This window comes from Falco naumanni, chromosome 15 (genome assembly GCF_017639655.2).
Source record: "Falco naumanni isolate bFalNau1 chromosome 15, bFalNau1.pat, whole genome shotgun sequence".
NCBI lineage: Eukaryota > Metazoa > Chordata > Aves > Falconiformes > Falconidae > Falco > Falco naumanni.
This window is the reverse complement of record NC_054068.1, coordinates 20,939,869-20,953,401: the sequence shown is the minus strand read 5'-3', so window position 1 is coordinate 20,953,401 and position 13,533 is coordinate 20,939,869. Positions and strand designations below refer to the sequence as shown.

General features: G+C 49.5%; 1 protein-coding gene and 1 long non-coding RNA gene across 2 annotated transcripts; one reads left to right on the top strand and one right to left on the bottom strand.

Moving 5' to 3' along the window:
* Window positions 1-1,732: 1,732 nt before the first annotated feature.
* Window positions 1,733-13,458, bottom strand: OGFOD1 (2-oxoglutarate and iron dependent oxygenase domain containing 1). Its single transcript, XM_040615812.1, has 13 exons — window positions 13,254-13,458; window positions 13,019-13,167; window positions 12,885-12,931; window positions 12,390-12,490; window positions 11,400-11,516; window positions 10,840-10,931; window positions 8,452-8,580; window positions 7,980-8,093; window positions 7,184-7,263; window positions 6,748-7,043; window positions 5,310-5,432; window positions 4,431-4,489; window positions 1,733-3,907 (listed from the first exon to the last, which is right to left on the bottom strand). Exons 1-13 carry the CDS (start codon window positions 13,405-13,407, stop codon window positions 3,746-3,748), a joined length of 1,623 nt encoding a protein of 540 aa, XP_040471746.1. The 5' UTR covers window positions 13,408-13,458; the 3' UTR covers window positions 1,733-3,745.
* Window positions 4,496-10,832, top strand: LOC121098134. Its single transcript, XR_005831181.1, has 4 exons — window positions 4,496-4,756; window positions 4,865-5,130; window positions 5,753-6,053; window positions 9,371-10,832. It is a non-coding gene; the product is annotated as an uncharacterized LOC121098134 (long non-coding RNA).
* Window positions 13,459-13,533: the final 75 nt, after the last annotated feature.

Genomic DNA, 13,533 nt, shown 5'->3' with positions numbered 1-13,533 from the left:
TAAGGATGATTTTCCCCGGCTAAGTTTCTGACAAGAAATTTGTCATTTATTTTCCTGTAAAAACCACTTTTATCTTTGCCAAATGTAAAATCCACGTCCCGTAAGCTGGTGCTAGCAGGTTTGCAGTTGCCTGTTGAAATAAAGCAGCCCTCGGCTGGTGTGCAGCAGCAAGCTGACATGAGCTGAACCTACACCAGGAGACCAGTGGCAAGCGGTCCCCATGGGTACAATTCAGCCCAGGACTCGTGCCCAGTGATCCTGGTCTTGGGTGTGGGAGGGGAGCTGGTCACAGCAGGTAAAGCTGCTGGTGAAGGACAGAACAACCTCTGAAACCACACTGGTAGGGCTGCACGGTGCTACAAATTCACAGGCAAGGCTGCTCGTGTGGCACCGCACCTTGGTATCACTGTCCCACCCTGCTGGGGCATTTCGGTGCCTGCCTGAAACATCAGCCTGGGCTGGAGCCTTCCTCATGCGGCCCCTTTGTGTCCTGGGAAGCATGCTGCTGGCTCCGCACCCGCTGGAGAGGGATTGATGTAGCAGTGATTTTCAATGTCCTAATTCAAGTTCCAGTTTGGAGTTTTAACAAAAAGGCCAAAACAACTGGAACTGACACTTGACGCCAGGTTGTATCTGATTTTAGCCTGTTTCTCCCAGTCCTGGGGATTGCTGCTCCCCAGCAATACTAATTAATACCATACTAATTAATACAATAATTAATTAGTATTAATTAATACTAATCCATTGAATGCCCAATGTCAGAACTTTGTTGCTGCGTGTTTATGAATGTTGAAACCATTCCTTCAGTCTGGTCTACAGCTCACCTCTTACCTCCCTCCATATTGAACTGTTCCTGTTTTCAGCTACGTGGCAAACTGATAGCCACCAAATCCCAAAATACTTGTGAAGTCCTTGAACAGCTTGGTGCTTCAATGACCGAAAGCTGCTGGTACCCCACACCACATGCCAAGCTTTGGGGGTGCAGCCAGCTGGTGGCAAATGTGTGTCCTCGTACAGCCAAGCCGCTGGACGCCTGCACGGAGCCATCCTACCTGGTATGACGTTTCTGTTCTCTGTTGCTCACGCTCTGTTCGCTCCTGTTTTTCTATACCGTCCTGCTTACTCATTTTGTGGGAATGTATACATTTCATAGTCATATACCTTTCCCTAATGATCAGAGTATTTTGCAAGCAGCTACACCTAATTGTAAATACGGATTTGTATCCAGCAGGAGCTTCTATAGAGAAGGCTCCCATTACTGGCACAGTCTAAAGAGAGCCCTCTTCCCCCAGTAGCTCGTGTCATTTGAAATGTCGGCAAGCGGAGTCTTTGCCCTGTACCTGCAGTGCTAGCCATGTGTGGGGCTGCCTTCGGCTTTTGGGACCTAACAGGAAGGGTGGGAGAGCAGACGCATGTTGATTTTTAAATCTTTAAATGCTAACTGCCAGTTTGGCTTCTTAAATTACTTCATCTCAGTCACCAGAGGCAGAAAGGTGGTTCCTTGTGTGATCAGGTAGATACAGGCTTGCTCAAGTACAGGCTGGTATGCCCTCTAGTGTATTATTTATTCTTAAAAAGCAGCAAGCTTCGGAGAGCCCAGCTTCTTCCCAGTCTTCTGGGAGCCTGTTCCAGGACCTACCAGGCGCACTCTTAGGCTCACAATGCAGTAGAATAAGCAACTGTGTTTCATTAATTAACTTACTCCCAACTTTGCCTGGCTGGATGTGCTGTGAATAGCTGTAGTGTCTGTCGCCTTTATCTGAAACTACCCAAATAATTTTGCTTTTTTTTTCTTTTCTTTGAAACCCCCATTACTTCTGTCTTTCTACTGGTGCCGCTCAAAATAAGAACTGCTTTCTCCCCAAGAAAAGCAGAGTGCCTCAGAAAACAATGATTCACAAAGAGAGCCTTGTCCTCACTTCAGGATTTGTTTCTAGCTCCATCCCCTTATCTTTGCAAGTAGTATAAAACAGTAGTGAAGGAAGATTAAAACCAAGCAAGAAAGTCTTGGCAAGTGCACAGAGAAGCCAGCTTAGGGAGATGAGTCAGAAGAGGAACAAAACGATGGAGATCTCACAACAGCAACTCGGCGCAACTGCCTTCCAGCCCCATGGTGTGGGGGGCAGCCAGGACCCAGCAACTGCTCATAGCCCGATGCTGAAACTACATATACATTCCTGCAGGTCGCTCCCAGCGGCTGTGCTGTGCCTGAGCCACCTCTCTGGAAGCAATGGCAGCAGCTTCATGCTTTAGTGGTTCCTTTCCCAACCCTTGGGTCAGGGTCACAGCTGAAGGTGGCTGTTCCTGTGCCTTCATGAAGACATGCCCAAAGGATGGCTGCCTCTGCGCAGGGCGCAGAGTACTCATGTGCCAACGCAGCTGGCCTTGCTTTGAGCTTACTGCTCCTCGGCTGCCAGCCATGCTCTTACACCACTGGGGTGGTCTGCAGCAGGCCTGGAGCTGAAGCAGCAGCAGACTCGAAGCCAGAGCTGGCTGGGAGAGGCAGGAGGAATGAAATGTGCACGCTCTCCCCAGCTCGCTGCAAGCCCACGGCCTGCACTGCCTGGCTTGCATGAGCTGAAAGTACACCTGTGTCTCTGCCTTGCCAAAAGCGGTTTCAGGCAAGCGTGTGCAGGCCAGGGCTGAGCCTCCAGTGCGGTGTTCTGCAGTCTGGCTGCCTCCTGCAGCAACCAGCACAGCTCTGCTACGGCAGCTCCTGGAGGGGACAGTGGCACAGTCCTGCCTCGGTGAACGTGGGGCAGGTGCGCAGTGCTGCAGGCACATGCAGGGCGAGGTACTGCACCAAGCTCACCGCCTTTCTCGTACTATGTACCCTAGGACCTAGATATCTGCTGCCTGGAAAGATCTGAGCTGATCTCCAGTGACGGAACCCATGCTGGAGCCCAGCAGACCCCAGGACAAAGCTACCAGGACACCAGGCCATGTCAGTGGTGACAAGCCGGGAAGAGGCGACTTCCCACGCGCCTGCAGCCAGCCTAGTGCTGAGGCTGGAGCTGCCACCCTTCCACCTCCGAAGCAGAGTGCCATCCACATCCCCATGCAGGCAGAGTGTGCAGGAGCAGGTCTCCTCTCTTGTTCTTTTAGCTTGTAAATCGTTTGGAGAAAGGACTGCAGCTGGGTCTGTCTGCACAGCATTTAGCATAACAAAGTCCCACTCCTTGTTATTGTGCCGGGTCCTTCTCAACCCAGCAGCTTGATAGCCTGTTTTTCTTCCCAACTCCATGGAGTTGTGTAGCTGGAAAAACCTCGTATTTCCCAGCTCCTTTATTTCTGCCTCTACCAACAGTTAAGCTCCACAAAATGTCTTGGGCATTTTGTAACAAAACTTGCCCAACCCGTGTTTGAAGCATTTAACTGACCCATTTTTTTTTTTTTTTTTTTTTTTTAAATAAAATCAGCCCTCAGCTTGGGGCAATGTACAATTACAGTTTTCACCCTGACAGGTTAGTGATGCATGCCGTGGTGCTACCTGCATGAGAGAGCAGCCGGGAAGCTGACAGAGTTGTATGACAATGACCCCCTCGACGTAACATTAAAAGCAGTCCAAGTGCATGTTACAGTGGACTCAGGAGAAGCCTGGATTTCCAGTTGTACGGTTTAAAGTCACCTGGACACAACGTGGTAGGGTACAGCTCTTAGCATCAGCGAAGTGTGCCTGGGCCTGGACAGAAACCTGCTGCCCACCACCACCGCTGTTCTCTGACAGCGGTCACACTCCGCACCATCACTCATAGTAGACAAAGGCAAAATCCCAAAATCCTGTTCTGTTGGGATGCTTGTTCAGGCGTGCCAAGCTACGATGATTGATGTATTTCACAAACTGCACTGTTTCTTTGTCTCTGTAAACCAAGGCCAAGCAGTTGTCCTCTGGATTCACTGTCAACAGCTACAAGACATGAAAGTAAGGGAGGAAATTAATTTCACAAAAATGGCTTTGATATCATTGAGGAAGAAATAAACGAGTTTCAAAGGCTAGTCAGAACAAAGGTCTAGTGTTAGAAAATGAACTAGGTCTCTATTTTAATTTCCCTACCCCCTCAATCTAAAGCATTTATTACACAGTAAGGGATTCTGGACTTCCTCACTGTCACTAGTACCAATACTGAATGCAACCCTAGTAAACAGCACTTCCCAGGAAAAGCAGCATCGCTGCTACAGCCTTGTGCCCCTCTGAGGCTTGCAGAATGCCACCAGGTGCAGGTGGTGTCAGGCCTGAGCCTCAAGCTTTACGATGAACACCAGCCTCTCGAAGCTGGAGCGATGCCCACGAGCGGCAGCTCAGGCAGAAGAGCTCCAGAGTATGGGACTGAGCACCCTCAGGATTATGTTAGCATTATGATAAAGTGTAATTATGTCTCTCCACCCCGAACAGCTTTATCCAAGCTGCAGCTAGCACCTGAGGTCCTTACCTCTTCATCTTCACCTTTAGCGATGTAGGAAGTAAAGCCACCATATTCTGGATCCCAGTCTTAAAACAGAAAGAAAGATTCTTTGAAAGTCCAGCACTGTCCAGACTCCATACAGACTCCCTGGAGATGCTGTTTTTCCACCCTGCTCCCCAAAGTTACTGGATACAGGACGATTCCCACTTTACCTCCTGCCAGTCTATTTTTTTTTTCTCCTGTTCAGAAGCAACTTGAAGCAAATATACTGGATTTGCCTTTTACCACCAACGGCCCACTGAAGGTTGCCTGGCGCTCTGCTCCTGACATGTAGAACAGCTTTGCCTGAGCAGGTACGCAGAAGGATTTCAGTATGATCACCGGCACGTGCCAGGTGGTTTCAGCTGTGCATTCTGGGCTCAGCTGGTCCAAAATGCTTATGTTTACATCTTTGTTTTCAGCACTATCTAGCAATCAACCTAAAACGCCCAGCCAGGCCTGAAGTAACTTTTGAAAACCCCAGGCTTTGTGAATTGGAGGCACGGTACTAACTTTGATGAGCAAAGGGGTGGAACGGAATGCTGTCGGTGGGTATTCTGGCCACCCAACCCTCCACCCTGCTCAGAGCCTGCCAGGCAGAGACAGCCTTCCCTCTGCCCAAGCGCCACCTCCTGGCTCCAGCAGCAGAGGCCAAGCTGATCCCAAGGCCGCAATCCTAAACCTTTGGGTAAGGACTACCGAAACCAGGGTTTAAGCAGAAGCAAGAACTAGGATTAAGTCTACAGAGCCCTTCTATGTAGGAAAAAGCAGGGAAATTTTGGCTATTGTAGCGCTGCTGAGAATTCAGAAGTGCCTCCTTCAGGTGACCCTCATCAGCAGGGTCTGACATCTCTCTTGTCCACTTACCCTCACAGCCACAGAAGAAGAGCAGGTCAAGAGCAAATTCGGTTGCTTGGGTGTCATGGACTAGAGTATAGTGCCCATGGGTCCAGCGCCTCAGCAGCCCTGCACACACAGGCGTACCTGAGCCTAGGAGAGGGAGCAGACAAGCCAGGGAAGCGATGAAGTTGTATAATAACTGCTGCCTGCTGAGCTCAAGGTGTGCAGGGGGACAAGGCCCTGCACTGCACACCGCTGTGGAACTGTCTTTCCCGGCCCCAGCAAACTGTAAAGGGAAAAAAAACCCCAAACCCACAGATCTCACGTTAACTTATTTTCTAGAGATGGCTCTAAGTTAGGCACTTCGAATAATGTGGAGGAGTGGGGCCAAGATTTGCTCTTTGACAGGTCCAGGTTACAATGTGCTTTGTTTTAACCACTTCTTCCTTTTCTATTTTGTCCCCTCCCAGATTTACAATGGAGTTCCGAACCCCAGGAACCAGCAACCTATCTGCTCTGCAAGTACGCTGGAACTACCAGAAGCTTCAGTGAAGGATATGGCTCTGAGCTCGCTGTGGGTGCCACCCCAGGAGGTGTGCCACAGGCTGGGGAAGTCTTTTTCTCATGGGTCTGTCTCAGTTTTCCACCCATGGAGCCCTGAACTATGCCCTTCTCATATGTAAATTTAAAATCACACACCAGAAATGTGGCAGATGGAAGAGGCAAAAATGACTAGCTGTGGAAACCAGAAAAACAAAGCCTTTGTACCAGGTACATGTTCTGCTGGGATTTTCAGTAGGACTTTTTTTATTACCTCTTATTCCAGTGTCCACTAACTTGCCTGATGCAGTGCAAGATGAGCATTTTCAAAAATTCTACCCTTAAACTTCAAAGCCACTGTTGAAAATAAACAGCACCAATCCACAAATCCAAAATTAATCTAGTCTTTGCTAGGAACAATACCTCATTGCTGACAACTGAATTCAGGCTGGCAGCATCTTCTGAAAGGTTAAATCCTAATTTTAGATATCAGCTTTCTAATTCTGAAATTGTTTTCTGGTCCATTCACTTTTTTCCTTTTGATTTGGTATCTCATACAAGAATCTACTTTATATGAAACAAGAATACGTGGACATAGAAACGATGGAACTATTGGCAAGATTACTGGGCAATTAATTAACACCTCCCCTCATGCCTTAACTCCTACAGAAGTCTCACCCTTATGACTTAGGCCTGTTCAAAATGGTATTTTCAAGTTAGTCATTAATTTAGTCCAAAGGCTTTTGCGATGGTCACTTATTTTAGCTACCCGATCTGACATGCTTTGAGTCCTGTATCTGTCCCGTGCTTGCCGCGGTACAAGGTGAAATGCTAGTTCCACGAAAATCATGGGGAATTCTGCTGCTGACACCCTTCACGCCAGGATTCTGCTCAAGTTCTGTCACACTGCTGCTGCTCTACTTACTGTTCTGCACCTTGCTGTCTTGTGCTTCAGGGATGTTGTCAGGCTGGTCTGGCCCATGGGGACTGCTATCAGTGCGCTCTTCAGTCTCTTCCTGCTGCAGTTTGGGACTACCGTGCCCAGCGGCGTCTGCTGCTCTTCCTTCCGCAGCATCTTCATCCTCATCAGTGGGAGCCAGGAAATGCAGCTTTAGGCCAGTGAAGTTGGAAAGCAGTAAGAACAAGGCCTCAGAGCGTAAGAACTGCAGGAATTTCCTCAGGACGTCAGGGAGGCTGTCTTCCCCTGCTGTCTCATAGCATCTGAAAGACAGCAGATGTATCAGCAGATGTGCTTCCTGCTGGAGAACCAACAGGGACCACGTCCACGGGGGCAGTGTCAGCCAGTGCAGGCAGTTCCTGCCTGGCCAGATCAATAGGCGCAGGGCACTGTCCTTCCCTACCTTTTATTGGCAGGCCCCCGACTAATCCACTGGATGTCTTTGTTCTCCAAAGCTTCACACAGTAGTTGGTATTTCTCTTTCTAGGAGAGAAAGGCAGCGCAGAAACATTAACATTTAGCTCCCAGGTGTCCCTCGGTGCGCTGGAAGCAGCCATTGTTTACTCTCAGATATGGCACACTTCACTTTTTCTCTAATTTTGTCTGAGGCTCCCAGGGACTGCTGAACTGAGAGGCAGAGCCTGCCTGGGCATCGTGTCTTTTCAGTGGCAGTTACCAAGAGGTTATCAAATGCTACTGGATTGCCTGCTGGGTGAGAATGCAATTTCACTGAGATAGGGATGCCAGTAAACCAGAGGTCAATCAGCCTTGAGAAGCAAACCCTTTCAAGTAAGACAGAAGCATTATGAGTCATCTGTTTTGCACATGGGTTGAGTTCCCCGAGTGCTAGGCTGTGAGATCTGAGGGACAAGAAAGGACACTGATCACCACAAGGCTAGGAAGCAGGAAGGATGACATGGGTTTCCATCCTCTGCTTTGCTTCTTGCAGGAAACAAGAACATTGAAGCAAAGCATATGATTTTTTATGAGTCCTTGTGCAACAGCGTACAGGCAGCCACAGGGGATCCATCCACAGAATCCCAGAATGGCTGACATTGGAAGTGGCCTCTGGAGGTCACCTGGTCCATTCCCTGTTAGTGACACTAGAGAGTGTTTTAGCTGACAGCCGTAGAAGCAAGCCCCTTCCCAGCCTGCATGACACATCAGCAGACCGCATTGGATTGAACCACTGGGCTCACCTTCAGAAAATCTTTCAGGAGAATTTCTGATCGCTCCTCAAATTCCTCCTGGATTTGAGCTTGGGAGTCCATGTCCAAATAAACTGGATTGATCCACTCATACAAGATTTCATGCTGGAAGGGAAATGGAGTTGAAGCTGAATTTGCAAAAGTAAGGATTCCCCAGTTCCCCCTTACCCAGCTGGCCACAGGGCTAGATTCCTACACACACACACTCCATTCCTTAATTTATTTCATGGCAGCACAACTATTTGCTGCATTCTCTGCACTACTGTAGGTATGCAAAACGTACAGTCAAAAAAGATACAGAAGAAAGAAACCAGCTACAAATTTAGGGGGGGGCGGAGGGGAAGAAGGGACAGGATACGTTAAAGATTAAAGCATCCTCAAGCATCAGCGCATCCTGTAACAGGTATTCCAGGGACATGAAAGAAACAGAAATACAGATAAGCAGATGTAGGTTGTTACGCACATCATAGGGGATGTGTGGGCTCCTGGGCAAGGCAGCTTCAACGTGGCGTGCAGGTCTGACTATCGACGGGCCGTGAAACCAGCCGCTCACTGACAAGCGGCACTTCTCCTCAGACAGAATTTCTGACACCTGGAACAACATCGACCAGCATGTCATGGTTCAGAATCAAAACATTTAAGGGCCAGCTGTAACAGGCACCGTGTAGAGCCATCGCAGGAGAAGGACCTGGCTCCAGAGAGCCTGCTGCATACACAGAAAAGTCAGACAAGGGCCAGACCTGGATTATTCTTGGCTCGCAGAGAGAGGGCTAAAGCAAACTTTGCAGGTTTCCAGAATCCCAGCCCAAGCTTGTACTCCAAGCTCCCAGCAGAATCCATTCCCTCCCTGTGAAAGCTTTGAGTCATTGTTACTAAAAGTAATTGTACTTTATTTTTCTACCATTTATGCTGTTGAAGACTCAGCTATCATAGGCTGCAAAAATTAGCTGTCACAGCTTAATCCGGAAACTCAGAAAACGCTGAGCATTTGTAGGCCACAGCAGACTATACTGGTCTACATTTGTGTCTTTAACTTTTTTAAAAGTGCTGTAACATCATCATGAAGGGCATTTGCCTGATACCTTTGGCTTTTCCTCTACCTCTCAGACTAAGAGCAGCCCCTCTGTCCTGGCATTTAACCTGGCCTGTGGAAACCCTGGGTTTTTGCACAGTGATGGCCACTGTTAAATCTTGATTTCATCAAATTGTGCAGAAGTAAACTGGGCTAAATTGAATAATTTTACACTTCAGGGTGCTGTACTGCAACAGTAGTGCAAAGAGAGTGCTAGCCCCTTATAACTGGTTGCAAGCTGCAAATTGTAGTTTTTCAATAGCATATAAAGACTTTGCACTGTGGTTTTTTTTGTTTTGTTTTTTTTTAGAACAGTCTGATGGAACAGGAGGAAGATACATAGACCACTCTAAAAAGGTTTAGGCTCTTACTGATTGTTACAGAGCTGTAGCGGCCCTTTCCTTCCGTGACTTTGAGAAGTTCTAGGTTATCTGGAATGTCTACCAAATCCTGAATCATTTAGGAAATGGAAACCAGAGGAATGCCTGGCGTTAGAAGCTCATGGACCTGCTCTGCTCAGCAAACACTCACAGCTTTGTTTGTTATCTGCAGAAGAAATGTACACCACGAAAGCCAAAACCTGAAGATCTGTTAGGAAGTACTGACTAAATGCTCTCTGCCCAATGTCTGAGAGGGATTTAAGGCTGGCATGTGCTGTGAAGGTTTCGTATCAGTCTGACCCTTAGATCCTGTAACAGTAATTTCACAGGCTCTATGTTTTCCTGATGAAAGGGTCAAAGAAATGATTCAGTGGCTCAGCAAATAACTCTGGGCACAACCAGTGAGGTCCAGATCTGGGAGGCTTTGATTCACAAGCATTATGCTTAACTGGGAGTGTTATTTAAAAAATAGATTTATTCTTTAAGCTGAGTTTATTGCCTGTGTTACCAGCATCAGAGACAGTACGCAGGACTCTGATTAGTGCTCATGTGTTGGATTAAATTTAGGTCAGTAGGAGCCAGTCACACGGTTACATGGAACATGGATTTTTGTAACAAGATTAAATCACTACCCGAAAACAATTAGGGCAGTGACCAGGTAGATGCTTCTATTAATTAACTGATTAAAGGATACAAAAATAAACCCCTAAGCAGTCTAGGTGAGGACATGCCCAGCCTACATCACCGATCATCATCTTCCTCTCCAACTTTCTGCTCTTTGGCCCCGTTTGTTACAGTCTGTGGTATCTCAAGTACACAGGAGTTTCATATTTCACTCAAGTGTTCATATTGTGCAGTCCCATGGATTATTCATCCTGTTCCCAGGCATCTTCCTGATAAGTGCCAAAAAGTGCTACTTAACCATATCAGCATTTCTACTGCAGGGTACAGCACTACAGCTGTGTTACTGAGGGGGCAAAGCCGTATCCGCAGAGTACCCTGTGGGCAAGGTGACGTGCTGAGGAGCTCTACTGGAGCAAAGTCACAGCCTCCACGTGAAAAACATGAGCTAGTTTAAAACAAGCAAACAAATGAGAAGTCTGTCTTGAAACCATAGCCAAATCCACAGCAGTGGCTTGCCAGGACACCAACACAAAACGGAAGTTTTTCTTCCCCCAGGATGAAGCTAGACTGACAGTCTAAAGTTGGCTTTGTTAGTTCTTGTCCTCCTTAAAGTCATTGAAGCCCTGACTGTAACACACAGCACTCAGCATGAGTATTCACTCTACCCACAGTTCTGCTCTCTTTCCCTTCTTCCTCCTCATCAGGTTTATAATAACACAGAGAGTGAAAAACCACAACAATGAGAATCAAAAAATGAAAAAAGTGCGCTCCTTGCCTGGTGGAAAGAGAATGGACACACTTCAAAGAAAACCAGCGTGTTCCACGAAGGCACTAATGACTTGACGATCTGCTGTGGCTGAAAGTGTTCTGAAGAGGAAGAAAACATACTCTCATTAGTATATGAACTGGAACTCCCTAGAAACTGCTATTTCTCATGACATGGCGACTGGCAAGACATCTGGGTATAATGGATGGCATTCAGAACAAGGGCTGGGTGAGAAAACAGAGGACTTCTGTCACGGGAAAGGCAAGTTATTTCCATCAGTTTAGAGTTTCAAGCACAGTTACTGGCATCGGTTCCATCCTGCTGCCATTCTTGGGCCTTGCAAAAAAATGGTCAAAAAGGACGTTCCTTTTTCTGCTGTCACCCAATAGCACTGTCTGCAAAGCCTGCTACTGTCCATCTCTATGGTGCAAATTTTACCAATACATTAGCTTCTCTGGACAAAAAAGAAACTCTTTATCTCCCTTCTGCTGTTTGAGGAGAGAGCTGCTGCAAGGGGCTTGTAAGCTTCATCATTTTCAGCCACCTGAGGCTGAGCTCAGTGCTCTTACCGTCTGCACTATAGAGGTCCAGTGTTCCCCCATCGCTTTTCTCCCAGGGTGGCACGAGGTACAGGATGAAAGCAATTCTCCGACCTTCCAGCTCATCATCATGGCACAGCAAGACATCTGCAATTACAGACGTTTTGCTGCAGCAGCATCTTTCCAGCACACGCATGATTCATTGTAGTCACTGCTTCCCTGCTTTGTCCCCGCAAGGATACAACAAGAAAAAACACGCCCTTTCCAAGAACTGCATTTTCACTCGTCAGCATCACCAGCACAAAATTTGCAAGATTAACTTCTGTGGGATTGGACTGCACTGCAGCTGGCAGATTAGCCCGCTCTGAAGGTACAGGCAGTTATAACTCATCATCCACCCCGCCTCGGCTGCCTCTGGGAACAGCGGACAGAGATTTGTGACTTCAAGAATGATTCATGGCCTGACTCCTAAATACAGAGCTGCCCTTTGAGTAGGTTCGTTGCTGGAATAGAGGGGAGGGGGAGCCCTGGGAACAGAAAAGCTGGACCAACAATTGGTTGTGTCAAAGAATTCCAAAAAGCAGAGCTGACAGCAGCAAAATTTTTCCTCTTCTCACAGTGATTTTTCATGACTAGAAGCATAGGCGCAGTTGTAAGCTGGACTCAGTAACGTGATGTTCTAACATCAGGCTTCACAAACTCAACTGTAGCATTTGGAAGCTGAACACGTCACCCTTTCGCCCGGAAGCAGGCACGCAAACAGGGGCTGAGCACCTCTGAAAAGGTGGGGGCTTGCAACAGCACTGGGCCCAGTTACAGCCAGCAGCAACAGAATTACAGCAACAGTTTTTCCATAATTTGTACTTCATTTACCGAGATTTTGATTTGCTGCTGAGAGCCTCCAGGACTCTGTAGAACTGGAAAGGGGCTGGGGTGGCTTATGTAATTAGGTATTCTGTAGGCATTTTATTTCCTATACACGCACAGATGCTTTAGGGAAAAGACTGCTATTAGACTGACCGCTATATTCATATTTAGCACAGGAGATGTCAATAGTTGGCTCCAGCTCTATCTGGGTCACAGCAGAAAGCCACGCGCGGAATTCTTCACACAGAGCATGCCTGTGAAGACAAGTATAAGGTGTGTTATAAAACCTATCGCTATGGCCTAAACTAATTGATTACGTGCCTTCCAACCGTTTTAACAGTGGAAGTTGCAGCTGCAGCCAGTGACTCTGTATTCCTACAGAACCACGCAGGAGCTGGCCAGGACGAAGCCCTGTGCACACAGTGTCGCTGACAATCCCCAGCAGCAGCGAAGTGGGATGCGCTGGGAGGGCACACACAGGCCGGCTGGCAGGAGCCGCGGCCACACGAGCTGACCGGGCGCCACGGCGAGGGCTTCGCTCCTCAGGGCCGGCTCCTGCCCCACCCCGCGGCACCGGCCCACCCCGCAGCCCTCGCCCTCCCAGGGGAGCCCCCCGGCGCTCTCCCCCTCCCCGAGCCGGCGCTTTACCTCAGCGCGGCGACGTGGGGCTCCGGCCTGCCCCCCAGCTCCTCGGACTGCGGCGGCCCATGCAAGAGAAGAAGGGACACGGGTTAGGGCGGCGGGGCCCAGCGCGGCGCGGCTCAGCCCGGCCCGGGGCCCACCTGCCGCAGCGAGAGGAGGTCGTTGCGCCGCCTGCGGAAGCCGAGGCCCAGCAGCTCATCGCGCAGCGCCTCCGCGAAAGCCGGGCCCGCCAGGAAGCCGGGGATGACGCCGTGCCGGAACGGTGCCGGCTCCACCACCACCGCCGTCTCTGCAAGGGAAGCGCCGCCGGTGAGGGGAGCGAAGGACCCGCCGCCACACGGGCCAGGCCCAGGGGTGAGGCCCGCTGGGCCGTACCGTGCCGCAGCGGCTCCCCGCAGCCCCAGGCCGCCGCCGCCCGCTCCCGCAGCGCCGCGTCCCTCAGGGCAGCGCAGAGCTCGGCGCGCGCCTCCCGCTTCTCGCGCTTCTTCCCCGGTGGCAGTGCCGCCGCCCCGCGCCGCTTAGCGCCCATGGCACAGCCCCTGGCCGACTACAGCCCCCAGCAACCCCCGCGCTGCCCGTCGGGCCAATCGGATCGCGCGAGGGCGGAGCCGCGCCGCGCTGACCAATGAAGGTGAGGGAAGAGGGCGGGGTGCGG